This window comes from Falco naumanni, chromosome 8, assembly GCF_017639655.2.
Source record: "Falco naumanni isolate bFalNau1 chromosome 8, bFalNau1.pat, whole genome shotgun sequence".
NCBI lineage: Eukaryota > Metazoa > Chordata > Aves > Falconiformes > Falconidae > Falco > Falco naumanni.
The window spans coordinates 6,324,778-6,345,850 of record NC_054061.1 but is presented as its reverse complement, the minus strand read 5'-3'; the positions used below and the strand labels follow the sequence as shown (position 1 = coordinate 6,345,850).

The following is a 21,073-nucleotide window of genomic DNA, read 5'->3' as shown; positions in this document are numbered from 1 at the left end:
CAAGAACAAAGCCTTCACTTTCCATTTGAGAGAAAAATGCTTCGAAAGCTGTATTTGTGCTGCACAGGTAAATAATTAGATTGCCAATGAATTAGCTTCGCTTTGAAGACGAAAGCTGCAGTGCTCCTAATTAGGTTGTGAAGAGAGAGAAATGCGGGACCTTTCTCCCAAGAAATGGGGAAGAGGGGGGTTCCCAGCCCAGACAAGGCTAGGGACCACTGGCAGGGTGGCGATTTACCCCACTTTGGTCTCAGCCCCATCTCGTGATGCCTCTGTGCTCACAGCACCTTTCAGCTCTTTGACGTTGTTTAAATTCCTCATTTCAGTGTTTTTCCATGGCAGTGAATTCAGAGAAATAATATACTTTCTCTGGGCAACGTATTTCCTTTTATCAGCTTCAAATTAATACTTGGATGGTTACTTATTCCTATATTTTGAGACAAGGAGAATGGAAATCTGTGATATATTTTCATTATATCGCTCTATTTTATATGCTTCTCATCGTGAGCCCTATTATTATGCCCATCCTAAGATGAATAATCTCATATATTTTTTTCTTTCCTCACAGAGCAGAGTTTTTTTTCAGGCCTTTGATCATTCTCATCACCCTCTTCTAAAGCCCCTTTTAAGTCTGTAATAATACTCTTTTTCAGATGAGGTGAAAACTATTCTGGGATTAGGCAGCATCATTTTAATAATGTTATAATCTTCATACTATTATTCCCCGTCCTGTTCACTAAGCAGACTAACATCTTGTTTGCCTCCCTCTCCGTTCCCCTTTTTATCCCTGGATTGCTGCTGCCTGCAGAGCAGCATCAAGACTGATAACTCTGGTCTCCTTCCTAGTTAATATTGTTATTTAAGAAACGTGAAAAATACCTCGATTCCCCTGCTGATTAATTTGCATCTATCAGCTTTGGCATCAGGTTGCCATTTTGTTGCCTTTTCTCCTGGTCATTTGCTTATTTTGTGGCTTTGATGAACTTACCTCTGTGTCAGCTCCTGTTTGGCTGCTTTGCAAATTCATCGCCTTCTCCAGATCCTCACTAAATCTCTTAGACAGTGAGTTTAATGCCAATCTGTGTGGCTTCCTCTTGATAGTTAACCTTTTGCTATGATGAAAATTCACTATTTAATTACGTCTTCTTTCTCTTTTAGCTCAGTGGCAGTGTTTGCCCTCTCCCCTTCTCCTCCTTAGCTGTTTGGCAGCAAAACGAATTGCCGTCCGATTTCTCTGCCTTGGTTAAATCCCTTGAAGGGATTGATAAAACCCCAGGAAAAATCAGGACTAGTTCCTTTTGCAGGAGCTGATGGTGGTTCGCACCTACCAGGGATTTCCTTGCCCGCCAGCGCTTTTGTTCACAGCACGGTGAACCCCAGGGACGCACCGTGATCTGGAGCGTTCTGTGTCGCTCCATGCGATTCACCACGGAGCTGGGCTGCAGAGGGATCCCAGACCGGCTCTGCAGGTGCCCGAGAGCCGTCTGATGGCTTCTGCTGCCTCTGCTGCCCTGATCCTAGACATTTTAGGCAGAGGTGATGGGCACCACTGGTTGCTTTCCTCATTTCTGAGTTTCTGCAGCCTTGCTCTGGAGCTTGCAGCCCTCCTGCCCCTCCCTGGGGAGCGTTTTGGGGCTGGGCGCAGGCACCCCTGTGACCTGCTCTCCTTGGCATTGCAATGGTCACCATCCATGTGGTGGTTCACCATCCCCATCCCTGAAAATTTATTACTTAGGGCTTTAAAAGAAAAAAAAAAAAAAAAGCTTCTTTTTGGAAGCATCTGTGTGAATGTTGTCTGAACGGGATCTTAAACGCAAACAGATGCTCCTACTTCGGAGTAATAAGGCACAGGGGATATGTATTTTCCTCTCTCCTTCTAGAGGACTGAATGTGCTGAGACAACATCAAACTCCAGCGAGGAGACATGCAACAGGATTATGATCAACACCTACTGCTGCGAAAAGAAGAAATGGTGACTTAAGGGTGCCCATGTTCCCTCCTGGGTAGGGTGTCAGTGGAGGGATGCATTGCATTTCTATCTCATTACGTGGAGCTGTGGAAGGTTGAAATGCTGTTAAATATACTGCAGGCTCTTATTAAATGGCTATATTTAAAAAAAAAAAAAACCTAACACACACATTCACACAACACATTGCAGCCAGTGGAAGTACTTTATTTGAGGATCATTTTTTCGGACAGGCTGACTTTTAATAAGCCTTTTGTTGCTGCTGATGTCTTAGCTCGGTGCGACAGCGGTGTAGTGGGATGCTTGAAGACAGCAGCCGCAGGGCTGAGCGGCTGGGTGGGTGCGGGCTCTGAGGGATCGCTGCCATCACCCAGCCTGGCAGCTGGGTTTGGAGGTCAGTTACTGGTTTTTGTGACGTGCCACAGTCTGGTGCTGCAGAACGGCTCTGTGTCTGCTCAGGACAGCGCTCGGGCACCGGCTCTGAGTTGGAGCGTAGCAATGGCACCGAGGGAGGCGGGCGTTGGGGCAGTGGTGGCATCGAGATGCGTTATTCGGCCACGATTCAGGATAGTTCTAGGTAGTGACTGAACTGGAACAAAGTGTAAATAAAGGGACATAAGGAACTAAACCATAGGTGCTGGTTTAGATGACTGCTTTAACTGCCCGTGCCCACTGCGCTCAAGGCCAGGCTGGATGGGGCTTGGGGCAGCCTGGGCCGGTGGCCAGTGTCCCTGCCCATGGAAGGGGGGTGGAACCGGGTGGTCTTTAAGGTCCCTTCAAACCCAAACCATTCTGTGGTTCTCTGATTATTATGACGGGGCTTGCCCATCAGTGCAAACTTGAAAAAGTTTCTTTAAAAACTTTTTTGCTTTAAAAAAAAAAAGTTAAGCTTATAATAAAGGAACTTGGGGTGTATTTTTATAAGCAGCAACTAGAAAATGTCTGTTTTGACTCAGTATCCAGGCAGTTTGGGACGCAGGGGAGATGTAAATGTCACATAATGTTTACTGAACAAAGCATCCATGTTTGCTGTGTGGTGGTAGCACTGCTGAAATGCTCGCTCCTTCTGAGGGGGTGAATCAGCCCCAGCAGGGTAGTTGCAACTGCTGGAGCCTTTTGGGAGGTTCACCCTGCCAGATACTGTCCGCTCCCCAAAATCTGTCCTTGATGGGGTTTCATTGTTGCTCAGCATGTCTTGGTGTTCAATTCCTTAACGCAAACCAAGTACTCAGTGGCTGCATATATCCTACGGTGCCAAAATATTTATGATTTTAAAGGATGAGTCTGAGACTGGGAACAATGGTCCGTTGACTCATGGAAGGGGAGGCGATATATCTCTCATCTTGCTCATCAGGAGCACAGTTAGTGTTCCTTTAGATTTGAAGGAAAAGACCTGCTCAGTCTTCATCCTGCCTGGAAAAGGCAGTGACTTTTGGGGAGTATTTTGGGTGCTGAACTATCTTCTCTTTTTCTTTCTGCTACTTAAGAGAATATTTTTGGTGTCATAACTTAGCTGTAGCAGCTCCACATACCCCAGCAGAGTTGCTTCCCAGTGGGTTTTTAGGGGATGCTTTTTGTTGATCGTGAGTCTCTAAAGCTGGTTTCTTCCTTCTACAGCCAGATAAGCAAAGGGCAACATTTTGTTTTTAATGGTATGGAATGTTCATTGTGGAGTTACTGCTGAGCCCTATGTACCTGTGTGCAAAGTGTCTAACACCTGTGTGCTATGCTAGCCATCAGATTTCCATGTAAAGCAGGACTATGCTTTTTGTGCATCTCAGGAGTGAATTTAATTCACCGATATGGCATGGTAAGTCCTTATATCCATTTTAATGGTCCAGTGAAATTCTGTTAGCAAAATACCTAATGCATGTTGTGATTCAATTGGGGTAATCTAGAGTGTAATGCGTGGAGTGGTGCCAGCATTATATAAATCATTAAACATCAAAACGTAGAAAAAAAAAAAATAAAATCCCTATTCATCATCTAACTCCAAGAGCTCCTGTAAATGGCTGGGGACGAAGCCAGGCGTGGGCAGCACAGGCGTCTGGCTGCGACGGGGATGGTGGCGAGCTGGGGTGGGGTGGCTCGCCAGCCTGGCTCCCCATGCTTCACCAGCTGCATTTTTGGGTAACGTAGGTGCTGTAGCATGGGGAGGGGGTTGTTGTGTGCTCTAGAGTGCCCCCAGGCCTTTGCAAGTCCTAGAGGGAGAACAGTTATTTGCTAAAGGCATGCTTTAAATAAAACAAAGGAGGATAGTCATTGCAGAGACATTTTCTGTAGGCAGTTTGATTTTCTGCTCCAACTCTGTTTGCATTGTGAACTGGGCACCACACTTTGTTTCGGCTCTTTTGGCCCTGGGAACTTTTGTAGCAGACAGGTCAAAAGGTGCTGTTGTGCTCTTGAAGCCAAGATTTTATAAAGATAAACGGTTTAGAGGTTTGTGGGTTGTTTTTAGTTTTTAAACAAAGTTTTTTGAAAGTCTTCCTAATGAGAAGCAAATCCAGCTCTCAAAGACTTTGCATTTGCTTTTGAAATTATTGAATTGGAGGGAAATCGCTGGCTTTGGCGATGGGTCTGCTCTGCTGGGAGAGGTTATCTGCAGAGAACAAAACCAAAAGTAATTGGTCCTGAAATACGGACATGTTTAAAATGCACCACAGGCTCCCTGGGAGGTTGGAGTGCAATCTGAAAGACTAATGCAGAATACAGAATTACAATGTTCCTGACACTGTGTGTGTGTATATGTGTGTGTGTATATATATATATAGGGATGACCATGTGAGATTTCAAGGTGGGGGGTTTATTGGCTTTATTTGTGCCCATCTGCTGGTTTAGGATCAGATTAGGTATTTTGCTTTCACCTAAAAACTGACAATGGACAAGCGGAGTGGACACAGATGTCCCAGCCCTCACCTCTGCTAGCAAACATGGTTTGCACTTAATAGTCATTTAAGTAAGAACGAGGCCACAGTATTGTCCATGATGGAGAGATATATATAAATATACTTTTACATATATATATATAATACTTTTTATTAAATGGGTGCAGTCTTGGATGGACAAAAGCCTTTGGGAAGGCTGCAGAAGATCAGCTCTGTGGACCCCCCATAAGGCTGCTGGGGGGCAGCCCATAGCCCATACCAGTGTGTGCCCACCCGCTGTGCACCGCTGCATCCCGGCTGCTGGGAACGGCACCCATTCGAGCCGCCCCTGCCTGCCGCTTCCCAGCGGGTCCCATCCTTGCTCAGCAAACCTGGCGCAGGGTGCTCGGCTGGTGGCCCCCCACTAAAAAAATGAATCCTGGCAGCCGCATCTGGGTGCAGCCAAGGGGCGAGAAGGCGGCAGGGTGGGGAGCTGCCGGTCAGTGAGTGATGCTCAGCCGGCCGCTTCCTACAGCCGCTGTCCCTCTGCCGCAGGCTGCTCCCCCCTCCAGAGGTGCACCCCCAGATCTGCTCTGGTGAGCGCTGGGATGGGCAGATGGTGGCCAGCGCTTGGCGGTGCCCAGCGCTGCCTGCCCTGCCCTGCGGAGAGCCGGCTTGCGGGGAGCTGCTGGATGCGCGCTCGCAGCCTTGCACCCAGCCTGTTTGCAAAGGCGGCGTGTGGGAGGCTGGGGAGTGCAAGTACCGGGCACGGCGGGGTGGGACGTGCGTGGTTGGCAGGGACTGGGCATGCACGACCTGTGCTGCAAGTACCGCGGGTCTGGGAGGTTTCTGGTCTCCCAGCTCTGTCCTGCGGACCGTCGCCTAACACCGACTTTCCCTCTTTATTAAACCAGTGTATTTTAAGCCCGAAGCAATGTGTTATCTCTCCAGAAAAAGTAAGATGAGTCTTTTTTTTTTTTTTAATATAGTTATAGCTAGGAGTTCTTGTCCTGCAGTGCTTGAGTCTGGAGATATTTTAAGAGCTCTTCTATCTTGTGCTGGGAGGGAATACAATAAATATGTAGATCGGGAATGCTGCTGCTGCTTTGGAAGGTGAGGAAAGAGTCTGTGCTGAACTGACACTAGCTAAAAAATTTGTTCAGCCCAATTAGCAGCAAATCACTTCTGCGTCCAGCCTTGCTTGTAGAGGTGGGAGCCAATTTCCCCCCGCCCTCATCCTCTGCTGCCCTTGGTGTTTTTTCAGAGCCCTCTCTGGCTGAGCAGCCGGGGGCTTTTGCGGGGACGGCAGAGCTGCATCCACGTGTCATTGCGGACTAACAAGTGCAAAATGGCATTACTGGAAATTCATGGGAAACTGTACACCCAGCTTGGGCTTTGTCTCGGACTGCTCAAGCTGTCACCGGAACTGGCCACGATCGATCAGCTTTTAAATTTCATGAAATTTTAATTAAAGAATGGAAAGCCTACGAAGACATCGTAGGACAAGAGCGCTGGAAACAAATACAATTTCCCTTCCAACCATTAGCCAGAAAAGCAGCAAATGGTTGACTGCACATCACCATTGCAGTCTAATGAAAAGTACAGCTCTTGGCTTCGGCGGGCAGGTCATTAGTGACTGAATAATCAGTGACATTTCCCTTCTAAATCTGACACAAACGAAGTGCAGTGCTCTGGAAAAAGCCATTAAGTGCAAAGCCTTGCCTTTACTCTGCTCCAGGTGTTGCAGAACGAGATCTAATGGCAGCCTTTAGCAGTGATTTGGCTTTGATAGCATCCATGGGATAGTAACCCCTCGGTACGCCGAGAGCTAAATGCTTCTAGCCTTGCACAAGCATGGTTCCTGCCACCGTGTCATGCAGAAACAGAAAGGGAGACTTGTTCCTTGCTGGTGTTCACAGATGCAGCCAGTAAAAGATACAAGTAGGAAAACCTATGATCTAGAGTACTGGGAAGCTGAAAGGTAATTCATACATCTGAGAGGTACCAGCAGGCAAAGGTCCGGCTCATCATGGAGTCAATTTAAAGCCTGGCATCCCCCTGTGAATTCCTGTGGCACCTCCCAAAGCTGGGTGTTAACATGTTTTCCTGCAAATTTTTAAATGCTTTCTCGATGGGAGTGGAGAGCAAGCAGCACCACACAGGAAAAAGGAAGGACTGGTCTTATTTATGTCTGTCCCTCGGCTTTGAATGATGTGTTGTCAGATGGACGGAGTAATCAAATGAGTGTAACTTCCTCTGCTCCTTCCCCCTGTGCCAGTGGCTTTGAAAATAATGCTGAAAGGTTAACAGGAGCCAGGCTGTCCTGGAGAGAGTTTAAGTGAGTCTTTAAGAAGTTTTTTTGGGGGGAAGAGACCCCATGGGGGAAACTTTTCCTAGGCAAAAGCATTACCAGGAGCTGGACTGGGAAGCACTGTTGTCTTGGAAACTCATGTGTTTTGGAGCTGGGTATGTCTGATCTTCAAAATTCCTTTTTCTTTTTCTTTATGGACCCTAAAATAGAAGTTGTCAATGCAGTCAGTGTATCTTTTTTCAATGGCTCTGATTTATATTTAGCCCTGTGTTGGGAAGTTTCAGTGCGGTATTTTTGGTCATTAGCTCTCCTGGTCGTGTTTGGGCTAAGGGTCTACTATTCAGTGGATAAATCTGGTTTGGGTGTAGTTCTTTGAGTTATAGCCTTACTGAAAACACATGAGTGACCACAGATAAAAGTGTATTTTTAATGAGTAGTTTCATTACTAATGGGGTAAAAAAAAAGCCTGGGCAAGTTCATTACTGACTAACCGATTCCACTCCCAGCTACTGTATAGTTAGTTCTAGTTGAAGGCTCTTGATAGTTTTCTTTCTTTAAAAGGGCATGGTGATAAGATGTTGTTTCAAAATAAACAGCTTTGTTACCCTATAAAAAATGTCTTTTTTATATATTACATTATGGTGCATCCTTAAGACGCATATCCAAACACTTGGATCTATATAAGCATCCAGGCAGCTATTGCCATGTGATATTCTTTATCCTGCCATGCTTTGGAGAGGTTAGATTCCCAAAAATCCCTTTTGGCCGTTAGAATTTGGGACTGTCTTCCGAAGCTGGAGGAGGTGCTGTCCCTGCCCTTGTCTCACTGCAGAGCAGCATCCCCCTTGCCAGCATCTTGCTTTCCATCACCCAGTGTCATTTGGGAGATGTCCTGTGCCATCTGGAGAAGGCTTTTGAGATGTTGTCCAGAGGTTCTCCCAAATTACCCATTTGAAAACCCTTTGATGTGTGCTCTTAAAACTCTTTCTTTTGTGTGCCATAAGGAAACCAAAGCAAGGAGCAAGGCGATTAAAAATACTGAACACGTTCCTTGGGTTTGTCATGGCTTTAACAGGCCGTCATCACCAGTGCTGTCAGTTCTTTTTTGCTTGACTCTGGTTCCCTGCTGCTTGTTCCAGTGGTGGCTGTTTCATGCACCCAAGCTTCTGGAGCTACAGAGAGATACAAAATGCTGCTTGTAAAATTAATGCCAGAGCTGACTCCCCTTTACTAAGTATATAGTGAAGAAGAACTACCATGCAACTTTTTTTTTTGCTGCATGCTTTGCTCACAGAGAACCAGGCTGTATTTCTGCATGACCTGGAAACCTAAGTTAGAGAGAAAAATGGGAGTTGCTTTTTAATTGTAGTTCTGCAGCTTAAACTGGCCTCTCTCCAGCTTGGTCACCAGTGGGTGCGTGCTGGACCACAGCTCCCTAAATCCACGTTTTAAGGATTGTGGAGGTAGGAGTGATGGGCTGATGTTCAGAGTGCAGGGGAAAACACTGCCCTCTCTTCTTCACCCGCAGGTGACGTTGTGGACATCTACCAACGGGAGTTTCTCGCCCTCCGGGACCGACTGCACGCAGCCGAGCAGGAGAGCCTGAAGCGCTCCAAGGAGCTCAACCTGGTCCTGGAGGAGATCAAGAGAGCTATCTCGGAGAAACAGGCCCTGCGGGATATAAACCGGACCTGGAGCAGCTTATCTGGTGAATAAACAGAGAAGTTGAGGATCTCGGGCTGTGTTGAAGCTGTTGCTATTGAGGAGGTAGAGAGGTGTGCGTGCGTGTGCGTGTGTGCGGGGCTGCCCACAGGACGTGCTCCCCTCTCCCCCGGCGCCAGCAAATGGTGGAGTTCAGAGGGACCTGGGAACTCTTAAACTCCCGTTTAATTAGAGGTGCATATGCATCATTAAACACTGAGATTTGCCTCTGCCGAGATGTTTGCCAATTTGCTTGCTTACAAGCTTTTTCTTTTTTTTTTCTTGCAAGTCATACGTGCCGTTTCCTATGGCTGTATTGAATCCATATGGAAAATGGGTATCCAAAGAGAGAGGAGAGGAAGGAGTTAGGCTGGCTGAGCACCCCTCGCCACTTTATTTGTTCTTTTTTTTTTTTTAAGTTGCTCAGTTGAAGAAAATTGGATCTCTATGTAAAGATCCGATTTGACCTTCATTTTATCTTCATTCTCCCCCTTCCTTCCCAAATATTTTGGGACTTCTTTAAGGCCCTCATGACTCCTGCTGAACTTTAATTGGGTTTGTGGTAGCATGTTAAAGGTTGGCCTGATTTTTTGTAACCCAGCAGTAGTCTCGGGTGGCCAGGCTGCTCTAAAAAGGCTTTTTGCCTTGCAGCCTTTTCCGACCTACCGTGCCTTGCAATTGATTCCCTTTTCCTTTTTAAGACGAAACCAAGTTAAAACTGTGGAATATCACCAACAAGAATGTGCTGCACCTTCCCACCATCTTCCATCATTTGCCACATTTGCTGTCAAAGGAGAACAGTCTGCAGCCAGCCGTGCATGTGGGACAGGGGCGCACTGGAGGTAAATGGGAATTAGTGCTGCTTCTGGTGCTCTTCCTCACCTTGGTGCCTGTCCCTCCCCTTTCCTCCGGGCCTGGCTGTGGTACAGATACGAGCAGGACTGGAGGAACGGCTGCATGCATCATGCAAGCTTCCTTGGTATGGTGACAGACGGGGGGGGTAAGCCATGTCACAGCTGCGAATCTACAGGGAAGTGCTGTCTGTGCTCTCAACGGGCACTAAAATGTTCCCGATGCTTCTGCCAGATGTTTTGTGCTGCTTGCCATCTCCAGAGTGCTCTGGGCTTTGCCTGGAAGGTGGTCAGATGAAAGCATAGTTTGCAGGGTGCTTCATAGAGACTGTAATCCATTTTACGAGACAAATCCCATCTGGAATAGGACTTTGGTTACTAGATGATTGCCCCCTGCTCCCAAATCCCAACCCAAAGCCAAAGACCTGACTTGCCCTTCCTAAACTGAGGTGCTTCTTGCCGCGGGAGGGGTTTGGAGAACAAGAGTGGTCTTGAAGTTGCCGTTCACAGGCTGAAAAGGCCCCTAGGAGAGGGAAGGGGTTTGGCTGTTCCCTTAGGCTTCAGTCTTTCAGGGAGAAAAAGAGTCTGTCTGGCTGTGCCGTGGGTGCCCTGCCAGCCTGGCACACTGGGGTGCTGCTGGTTGGTACTGGGCTGGGGGACAGGAGTGTGGGAACGCTACGTAGCACAGAACCCGCCAACCTGCTGATCACGGCTGGTTATTAATGACGGTGTGGCGCTGAGCAGGTGAGCCACAAGGCGGTCACGGGAGCGGAGCAAAGTGTCTTGTCCCAGCACACACACCCCCTCTAAAATCTCTCCGTGGCCCTGGGCAGTGTCCGTCGTGATGGGAATCCCCAGCGTGAAGCGGGAGGTGCATTCCTACCTCACAGACACCCTCAACTCCCTCATCTCAGAGCTCACTCAGCAGGAGAAGGAGGACTCCGTCATCGTCGTCCTCATCGCCGAGGTAAGACGGAGCTTTGCCTGCTTACCCCGTTTCCCTGGCCCCCATCCCATGTCGTCCCACCCCGCAGCCTGCCCCGCGGGGCGGCTGCCCACCCGGAGGCCAGTCTGCGCTTGCCAGGGCCACTGAGCCCAGCCTGGGGCTGCGTCCGGCCGGGGTTGTTGGGTGCATCCCCCGAAGCACCGGCTGAGCAGAGAGGGTCGGGCTGTCAGCAGGCAAACCCGTCACGCTAGCGGCTGCCAGCACGGCACGTGCCTTTGTCTTTCCGATCTAAATCGGGGTTGTTACAAGGTGCTTGGGTGGTTATTCCTACAATGTGTCGGAGCAGACGCATGGCTGTGCCCAGGAGCCTGCTGCTCCTGAAGCAGCTTCATTTCTCCACGTACCTGTAAGACAGCACTAACCTCCACTCAAAAGAGCCCACTGATTCGGGGATGAAACTAATATCCCTCTTTGTACTGGTGTCTGGAGCCCAGAATCAGTTGCTGAATCCCAGGGCTAAAGAGCCTTGATACGTTAATCCACAAGAGCTGCTTTTATCTATGCGTTTAGATGGTTATTTTTCTCCATGGCTTCTCCCTCAGGATTATTTTCTTGAGCCTGAAGTGCATTTGTCTTAATTTCCAGAAATCCGGTGAGAAAGATAAACCTCAGTAACACGTTACTGGGAGCAGAACAAAGATAAATGCCTGGGTTTGCTGCCTGTTTATCCGTAATTTGATGGTTTGATTAGCATTTGGCCATCAGGTCTCTGGCTGTTATCTTGTACAAGGAGAAGGTGTGCACAGGTGGGTGCAGCCCGCAGTGCTGGGGACCGGGGTCGGTCCTGGCTGTCATTTCCCCTTGAGCCAGGACAGCTCTGACGGCTGTTTTCACAGCGGGTGAGTTAAAGCGTGAGGTGTGTTAAGCAACATGACCAAAAACATCTCCTCTTTTAGACTGCGGTTATCTTTTTTTAGTTGACTTGAAAAATAGGGTGCACGCTGTGCTGGCAGCTCCTGACTCCGTGTGTACCTGTGATGAGGGAAGTGAACAATGAATAAATTAATTCCGATACCATGAATTGCAGGAGCATACACACCATATCCCAGTAGCGCCAACAGTACTAGTTGCAGATCGCCACCGTCACTGTCCTCTCTTGCCAAGTTTGCTCTTGCAGCTACACAACGTCCTCCTGTGCAAGTGCCAACCACCACTGTGCTGGCTCTGCCTCTTCCCACAGGTTTCCCGATGTACCTCCGCTTGGTGATGCTTGTTAGGGCTCCTCAGGCACGGGATAAAGCGTAAATAGTGGGTGAGGTGGCATGAACCTGGTTATGGAGCTATGATGCTGGTTCACGTGGAGATTCAGGACAAGTGGAACCACTGAATGTCCTTCTTGGAATGGGGGACTCCTCATGTCCGAGTGCCACCACTAGCCACCATGGGTACCAGCTGGGCTGCCTGGGAGAGCTGGGGGTCCTTGGCTGGCACAGGAGAGCCCCGGGGCCAGCTGGCCGGCTTGGCTGTCACCGACCCACCATTTCAGTTATGGAAGTTATTTCAACTTGGAGCAGAGCTGCGTGTTTGCTCCCAAAACCAGCAGCATCTTCACTGCCTTTGTTTTTCCCATTGCTGCTTTATTGACAACACCGGGGTAAGAAATCAGTCCAGCACCAGGAGCCTGAGCCCTGTTTGGGAAAGGGACCTTTTTTATGTTGAGAAAACCCTCCTTTGTCACTGTTCCGGAGTAGAAGCACTGTCCTCAGCTTGTGACACACACCTCTGGTGTCTCCCTTCTCACCTCCACCCCAGTGCCAAGCACAGCAGCAGCTGTCCCAGCTTCTGCAATGCTGCATCTGCATATCCCCCCGGGACACATGATCCCATGATCCGTGCAACCACCCAAAACAATGCCGCCACCAAGAAACAGGCACCACTTTTGCTCCTGGGTCTCCTGCCTTCCTGGATTTTGTTTTCCCGGTCACTGTGCAGATGGTTTCTGTCTGGTGCCTGTCCCTGTGTTTGCACTTATCTCGCCTGCAGATAGCGGCATGCGACCTTTGCCTCCCAACTGTTAGGGGTTGCCAGGTTGATTGTGGGAACAAACTGTATTTTTTTTAAGGAAGAAAGGCATCAAAATGAACCTGAAATGAAAAATGCACGCTTATAAATAGACCCCTCTTTTTCACAAAAGGGGCGGAGATCCTTTTCTGCCAAGAGTATTCACTTGGATGAAAGCCAACATGTATAGAGAAAAAAAAAATAAACAGCCCAGGAGTTAACACTTTGTGCAAACACGGTGCTGGCAGGGGCGGAAGGGCGGGAGAGCATGTGGGGAAGATGTGCACCCTGTTGAGTCCTTTGGGTGGATTTTGGTGTGTGATGCCTTCGGTTAACGCTGGCCGCAAAGCGGGGCTCCTGGGAGGCGGGCAGCAATGGGGAGAGCGGTTAAACTGGATAAAGGAGACGTGAAGGTGAGTGAGGGTGGTGCAGAGGTGCTGACAGTACCCCTGGGGTTGGGTCCCCATGGGGGCACGGGCTGAGGCTGAAGGATGTAACACTGCTTATCTTTTGTTTTCAGACAGATCCGCAGTACACAGCCGGAGTGGCAGAAAATATCAAAAATTTGTAAGCACTTCCAAATGACTATAGTGGTAAAGTCTGCGCCTGTAGCAAGGCTAGGGAATGGCTTCGTTAAGGAGCAGATACACACTTTTCTGCTTCCCTTTTGTATTTTGTTGTTGTTGTTGTTTGGGGTTTTTTTTTCTGTTCTTAAAACTCCGGGCTGTCTTTGCTTCCACTTTCTGTTTGTTCTAAAATGCATCCCCTATATAGCTTCCAGGAGGCTGCTTTGTGCTCATAGTATTTAACACGCATGGTCATGCCGTTTCATTTTGCTCTTTCTGTCCTGTGGCGTTGGGAGAAGATGGATTATGTAGATTTCCAGAGATCCTGGCAATTGTTTCAGTGTCTAGTGCAGCCCTCTACCTGCTCTGCGGAGTCAGAGCAGCTGGGCAGCGTGGTAAGCACAGCCAAATGCCTCTGTTGTATTTTGCTTTGCAATCCATGATCCATTTTTCTTCCCACTCCAGCCTGTTTGTTTTTCCCTTGTTCTGGGCACTAGTTACATTTGTCTCTCACACTAGCTGCTATTTATGTCCTGGAGTCTTAGTGGCTTTTGCAGCTTCGTCTGTAGCTGCTTAAGCAGAAGCCGGTGACGGATTATTAACTGTGAGCCCGGCCAGGCATTAGCAGCATCAGAGCTTGGAGGCAGAAGAAAAAGGTGGTGAGAGAAGGGGCTGTGACTCCCGTCCAGCTCCTGCGATTGCGTGTTTCCAAAGGATCGCGGTTGCCATAAGAAGGAGATGCAAAAGGGCAGCACATCCTCGCGGCGCCCTGCATCCCGAGCCAATGATGGGAGAGGGGCTGGGAGCTGCACGGAGCGTGGTGTTCCGGGCCCTTGCAGAAGAGCTGAGACAGAGCCCTCCATCTTGCTGTGCCGGAGCTGGCAGAGCTCCCCTCCTTCTGCCTGCTGGCAGGAGGACGCACTTATCCCGGGGATAATGGACCGATTGTCCGGTGGATCCCGATGAAATTACTGGGCGCTGCTGCAGAGAGTGCCTCTGCGTAGAAGGCCTGAAACTTTAATTGACTTAATGATTTGATTTCTCACCGCCCCCCTCTCCAGCGCCTCCTGCCCCTCCCTGATTCACAGAAATTATTTTTCTTCCAAATTGAATTGCGGTGGCGTGGGGCCGGGGCAGGCTGAGGTTGTGTCACAGGAGGGAGAAAGTCATTGCTGCTTCAGTACAGGTTTTGTCACCTCTGTGAGAAGCTTCTGTTTCACTGCTGCTCGGGGAAAGGAAGGTTTGAAAATGCTAGCTGAAAATCTTGCCAGTCCCAAGTTGGGAAAAAGGAAGGGAAAAATAAGTGAGAAGTTTTTGGCAGTCTCGCTGCTCTGTCTCCCTCTGCCCCATCTCCTGTCCTCCAGGCTCTGCACAAACAAAGGAAACCAGCCTCACACCCTGTGTTCTCAAAAAGGCAGTATAAAAATAACTGGTTTTCCTGCTTATCTCTCCCAGTTACGGTAATCTCTGGGTATTGCTTGCAAAGCTGTTGTAGGTACCTATGTTTCAGATGGGTGGCTTTTTTTTCTGTTTGAATTTGACTCTTTTAAAGGGCTTTTAACTGCATTATAGGGAAAATAGATGCTGGTTTTATCAGCATAAGGGAACTAGGTAGAATTCCTGCTGGCCGTCCTAACTATGGCACAGCAGTGTTTTAAGTAACCTCAGAAATGCATAACATAATCTCTGCAAAATGGCTTTTAATTACTGATGCATTTGGAAAATCTCTAAATGCCGGTAATGCCAGCAAGTCCTTTCACTGGTGTACCAGTCTGCAGGTCCATTTAATCCTGTAGAGAGTACATGGTGCTCACGGATGGTCTTTAAAGCTGATCTGTGTATGCGTGTGGCGGGGGGGGGGGGCACACACATGTGGGGCTATTAGGGACCTTGGGAGGGAGAAAGCAGCTTTAAAGCTCTGTGGCAGTCCCTGCTGGTGTTCTTCCATGAGGCCTGAAAGTCCACTAGCTGCTGGGGAAGTTTTATCTCAGAGGTGGTATTTTTTGTTTGGTTCTGTGGCTCAGTGTTTACGCAGCAATTTAGTCTATGAGGTGGCGTGTCAGACATGGAGGTATTTGTTTACTGCTGCTTTTCTCCCTCAGATTCCCAAAGGAAATACACTCAGGTCTCCTGGAGGTAATTTCCCCATCTCCGCATTTCTATCCTGATTTCTCCCACCTGCGGGAATCCTTTGGGGACCCCAAGGAAAGAGTCAGGTAAGAATCAATGAATGAGCTTCAAAACAAACAAGCCCTGAATTAAGTTACTGCAGCATCTTCCCCCCTGACTCCAGCAGGGAAATCTCTTCAGCAGGGCCAGGCGAGGCCCTTCAAGTTGTGTTATCCAAGAGCTGGAAGGAGGTGGGGGAGGGGTACGGACTGGCAGGGGGTTGCAGGGTTTGCCTGGTGCTGCGGTGTTTCCATCACTGAGCAAGGGGGTCCTTTTAACCCAGATGATGTTCATTTGGGAACTCTGGAGTTTTCCAGTAACTCTCAGCTGACCAGTTTGAGACCAAACAGGAGAGGCTGTGTGCCATCCCCTCCTCCAAGAGCCGTGCCACCTTCCCAGCTCAAACCCAGCCTCGGCTGCCCCCCCTGCGCAGCCCACATTCCCAGGGGAGGTCGGCGCTCCCATCACATTTGTCTCTTGCAGGTGGAGGACAAAGCAGAACCTCGACTACTGCTTTTTAATGATGTATGCCCAGTCCAAAGGCATCTATTACGTGCAGGTGGGTTCGGTGCAGGGGGCAAAGGGGAGGTGTGTGTACCTGTGAGTTCGCTGTGGCTCATACCCAGCCTAGAGAGGGCAAGGAGCGTGTCCAGTTGTGTGATGCAGCAGAGTGGGAGCAGGTTTTAACAACATACGTTCAAAAGCTAGGTTTCTAAGATGCTTTAGACCTGGAGGCTTTCTGCCTAGGGGGAGCAGGAATCCCTGTTTCGTTTACCTGATAGATTGGGTGAGAAAGATCTGCTTGGAGCATCGTCCAAAATAAACTGGGGCTGCGCCAAAGCTTTCCTCTGGTCTGTGGTGTGATTGCTCTACGCAGAGAGGTTCTTTACTGGAACCTGGATGGGTCCTTGGCATTGAGTGTCCTTTCCTCTTGCAGCTGGAGGATGATATTGTGGCCAAACCGAACTATCTCAGCACAATGAAGAACTTTGCCTTGCAGCAGCCCTCTGAGGAGTGGATGATCCTGGAGTTTTCTCAGTTGGGGTTTATCGGTAATGATGTTCTCCCCTGCTCACCCCGGTCCCATCAGGCATGGGCACAAGTGCCTGCTGGCTCTTGCAAGCGCTTCTGCTCTATGTCCAGTGAGTTGTCCCCACAAGACAGCGAAATACTTGGACTTGATCCCTCCTTATTTTTGCAGTGGCCCTTGTGATTGCACAGGGGAGAAAGATCCTCACAGCTGGTACTGCTGATACGCACTTTTAATAAAAATAAACCTGGTCGGTGGCCCAGCTGACAGCCGAACATTTGAGATGTGACCAGTAGCTTTCAGGCTGGATGAGATCTGGAGTTGCCTAAGAGTGTACAAAAGGAAGTTTACATCAGCACAGAACTATTTTGGGAACGGCAGTACGTGGCTGCAGTAGCAGTTTGATCTGTTATTTTGGATACTGGTTTGACTGGCTTGAAACTTGTAGTTTTGGGGGCAGGAAATGGTCAGTCCTGCAGCTGGCTGGATGTTTTTCATCCTTATTTCTCCCTACTGAATGGAAGAGCTTTAGACCTTTTGATACTGCTGTGACCTGTGAGACTAATGCTTTCTAATTCTGCAATGAATATTAAATCCGGAACTGTATTCGCAATGCCGGCAATACTGGTACATAAAACAGAGCTGCATGCTATTTGCTTTACGTAGAGAGATGGACACAGCCAACCTCTGCAGCTCAGTCTCCCAAGTTTTTTCTTCCCAGCTCTGACTCTTGACAGTTTCATACTGTAGCTGCGCTCTCTCCTCTCTTTCTTGGTGCTGTAGGAAAAATGTTCAAGTCTCTGGATCTGAGCCTGATCGTGGAGTTCATCCTGATGTTCTATAAGGACAAACCCATTGACTGGCTGCTGGATCACATCCTCTGGGTGAAAGTCTGCAACCCTGAGAAAGATGCAGTACGTAAACAACCTCTGTTGAAGGGAAACCTTCTGTTGTGTGTGGGCAAACGTACACTCTGTCTGTGTCTCCAGAGGATCTTTTCTGTGAGCTCTGGTGCTAACTGACTTTGCACTGAGCTGTGCCATCCCTGTGGAGTGTGCCACAGGGTGTCCTTGTGGATTGTGTAAGCACAGACCTGGGAGTTCAGGCTTTTGTAGTCTGCAGCTGCCAGAAAAGGCATTATTTCTGCATCTGAGCACTAACAGGGTATTCTTCCTCCAGTCCTTGAGGAGAGTAGCCGTTCCCCATTCTTCTGTGTTGTTTTGCATTCCGCTGTGCTTCTTGCCTTGAAGCCATTCCCCACTCACTGTCTATAACCCCAGAATAACCCTTTGGCTCTGGGCTCGTGTGCCGTACCCATCTGGAGCAGACACGCAGGCTGCCCAGGGAGCTCACCCCAGATAACCCAAGAGCAAGCCCGCCGTGCGTAATGTGCCAAAACGAAGCCAGAACATGCAAACCCCTTGTCGGGGTTTCTAGGAGGGCGCCGAGGGGTGACATGGGCTCCATTTTCATACTGACATGTCATTTGCAGAGCCGTGTCTGCACAGAGCCATGCAGACAGCAGCGCAGGAGCCCCTGTGCCCTGCGGAGGTTGTGTTGAACTCCCAGCAGCAGCAGCAGCAGCGAGGGGCTAAAGCGAGTGGGAAGGGCAGAGGAGGAGTGTGTGTGACAGCAAATGTAAGATGAGCTCATCACCAGATTCTCTCCTCTCTCCTCCCTGAACATATTGTATTTACTCATACACTCATTCACCCTCCTCCCCCGGCAGAGAATGAGCAGCGGAGCCCCCGTGCAGAGCTTGAAGCCAGTCGCTTAAGACAGACCTCATGGCCACGGGTGCTTAGCGGTGGCAAACACCAGAGCATGTGGTCGCTCTGGGGATAAATGCTGTATTTATGTGTTGGGGTGAGGGGACAGGGCATCCTCAGGGCTCTGCAGAACTCAGGCAAGGATGTGGTTTAGTTTGGCCTGATCCTTGGCAGAGGCTGTGACGTTGGCTCCAGTCCCCCATGTGCAGCAGGACCAGTCTCAGGTGATGTCCGTTGTGTCCTCCTGGCAGTTTAACCCACGTGCTCAGGTGCAGCAGAGCAGTTCCCAGGCGTGTCTGGCAACCCCCAGGGTACTCACAGCCCTGGGCGAAGCTGGGGTAGCAGGATGGTGGGATGGAGCTGGGAACGGTGCTGCTGTCTGTGCCCTTCCTTCAAAACCTTCAGCTTGAGTGTTGATTAAATGCAGATCCTGCTGCGCAGGATCATCTTCTCCTTAACTCATCTTCACTCATCTTCTCCTACCTGGCAGAGCCAAGGTTTTCCCAGGGGAAACTGCAAACCTCTTAAATGTGTTGCCTTTTTAAAAATTAACCTACTTTCTGTGTGAATTTCTGGCTCCTTTCCCCCACTGTTTGCATGATTAACTCTGCACAGCGCCCTTTCAAACACGGCTTTCCCTTGTAAATCCCGCTGTGCAGAATCAAATTGGTAGCAGGGAGGATTTGTCTTTTTGATTGAAAGTTTGTTTGACCTGTGCTTTTGGTAAGTGCTTTGCCTGCTCTGGATGTATTCTGCTCTTCCTTTTTCAACTAATTTTAGACTTACCTGGGGTAGAGCTGTGTGAAAGGATGACCTTCTTACCACCAGCTGAGCCATTTCCCCCTCCTGGCTTGAGTGACGGCACTGCCTTCAGTCAGCAAATGCTTCTTTAGCAGAAGGGGGAAAGGGGAGAAAGAGAAGTCAGGAGATGCTGTAGTTCCCTCCGGTCCCCTTCCTCCTCTCCCCATCCGGAGATCAGAACCGATGGGGTTGCCTCTAGGGTTTCTGGCTATGAGTAGAGTCTCTCCCATTAGCATGGCTAGTTTTAATTTTCTAATGTAACGTGAGCTGGATTAGGGGATTATCTCCTCTGCAGCTCGCAGGGGTCACGCCTGGAATTTCCCAGCTCCCGGCATGGCGGTGGTGGCCGGTGCAGGCAGCCCATCGCAGGGACTCGGTGTGGCTGGCTGTCCCTGCTTGGTGCCAGGCAGCCAGTGACACAGCACCTGGCAGCGGGATCCTGCCGGGGTTTCTCTGGGGTGGGAGGCTGCAAGATGGCAGTAGGGGTGCGCATCCATTTCTGTTCTTGGAAAAAGCAGAAGTCAGAAAAAGAAGGTACCCTCTCCCTCCAGTTTTTAACCCTGTATTTTCGTCCTGCTCCCCCAGACTGAGAGGAATGAACTACTTTTAAAACGTGAGCTCTTGTCTTGGTGCTTTGTGTTTTCCCTCTTTATTCCCTTTCTGTCATCTCTCTCCACTCCGTGGAAAATCACTGGCTGGATCGGTGTTGCTTCTCCAAGTTTATTTACGTGGTGGGATGGGTGTGAAACAGTCAAACAGCTTTGACAACAGCACGTGCCATACATCTGCTTAACAACACCTGCCAACCAGCTGGAAACTCTGCCTGCCTGAAAAGAGCCTGCACTCCTGCCTGCTCACCCAGGCTCTGCATCGTCCTGGGACTCACTGTACCTTCAGACATCGGTGATCCCGAGCTCTGAGTTGTAGGAAAGAAGCTTTCCCAGTAAGCCAGGACAAAAGAACTTAAATCCTCTGGCTATCCTCACCTGACAGCACAGAGGAGATTTGCTCAGCGTTCATAAGGCTATGCAAGGAGAAATGAGCACATAAACTGGGGCGCTCCGGCTGCCCAGCAGAGCCTGGTGGGTGAGCGGCCAAGGGGCACGGGCAGGTTCCCCCAGAGCGCAGCTAAAGGCTCTCTTGCCAAATTGAAGCCAAAATAACACAGAAAGGCATAGAGATGGCGAGGCAGGGTGTTATCCCTCCTTGTGCCCTTGCCCATTCCTCTCGTGGGTCACGGCTGACCACAGAGGTTTAAGCATGGAGCACTGTGGGGTTGTCTCGTTTCAGAAACACTGCGACAGGCAGAAGGCAAACCTGAGGATTCGCTTCAAGCCCTCGCTCTTCCAGCATGTGGGAACCCACTCCTCCTTGGCTGGGAAGATACAGAAGCTGAAGGTGGGTACCAGCTGCCTGTCCGAGCCAGAGGTGGCCTTTCTGCCAGGCTGGCAGGAACTGGCTGCTTTTGGGGTGGGGGCATCAGTGACGGCAACTGGTGGGACAGTGGCAGCTGGATTGCTGTGCAGTGGTGGTCTTTTATTCTGAATTACAGTGAGGTCACGTAGCTCCTACTTCTCGTAATGGCAGTGACATGTACTAAGAGTCACTGCAAGCTTTTAAGCCTTGGTACTGGTCCTGGCCAGCCATCCTGAGTAACGAACCATGGTCCGGGCAAGTGATTTTGAAGCATCTGCTGAAAAACCCTGGGGAGAAAACTCCTGGATTGGTCTGACTTCCTTCCAGCCCCACTCCTTGTTGCTGGGATTTGCTGATAGGCAAACTAGAGCTTGCTGTGTAAGAGCTTAATTGTTTGTGTGTGTTGAAATGTCAACAAAATCGGGCTTCCCACAGCTGTAGTGCAGGACCCATAGACAAGCATCCCTGGGCTACGCTCAGTCCTGTGTCTGTCCGATCCCCAGGCACACGGACGGTGGAATCCAGTTTGTATCGCGGTGCGGTCCCCGTCAGGCCGTGTAATGCAGTAATTTTATGCTGTCATCAGCCTCCCAGCCACCTTCTCCGCTGGTGTAAGGAGTGT

General features: G+C 49.5%; 1 protein-coding gene across 5 annotated transcripts in view; it reads left to right on the top strand.

Annotated features, from left to right (window-relative positions):
• MGAT4B (alpha-1,3-mannosyl-glycoprotein 4-beta-N-acetylglucosaminyltransferase B) overlaps positions 1-21,073 on the top strand; it is a 51,857-nt gene that overhangs the window by 27,222 nt on the left and 3,562 nt on the right. For 3 of the 5 annotated variants that reach the window (XM_040603767.1, XM_040603769.1, XM_040603766.1), the window contains 9 exons: positions 8,670-8,849; positions 9,544-9,684; positions 10,527-10,660; positions 13,221-13,267; positions 15,369-15,482; positions 15,919-15,994; positions 16,373-16,487; positions 17,249-17,379; positions 20,326-20,433. In XM_040603767.1, the coding sequence (XP_040459701.1) occupies positions 8,670-8,849; positions 9,544-9,684; positions 10,527-10,660; positions 13,221-13,267; positions 15,369-15,482; positions 15,919-15,994; positions 16,373-16,487; positions 17,249-17,379; positions 20,326-20,433 (1,046 nt within the window). Of the gene's footprint in view, positions 1-3,609; positions 3,777-8,669; positions 8,850-9,543; positions 9,685-10,526; positions 10,661-13,220; positions 13,268-15,368; positions 15,483-15,918; positions 15,995-16,372; positions 16,488-17,248; positions 17,380-20,325; positions 20,434-21,073 lie in introns of those variants that run through there. The other 2 variants (XM_040603768.1, XM_040603770.1) reach the window with 2 other exon arrangements.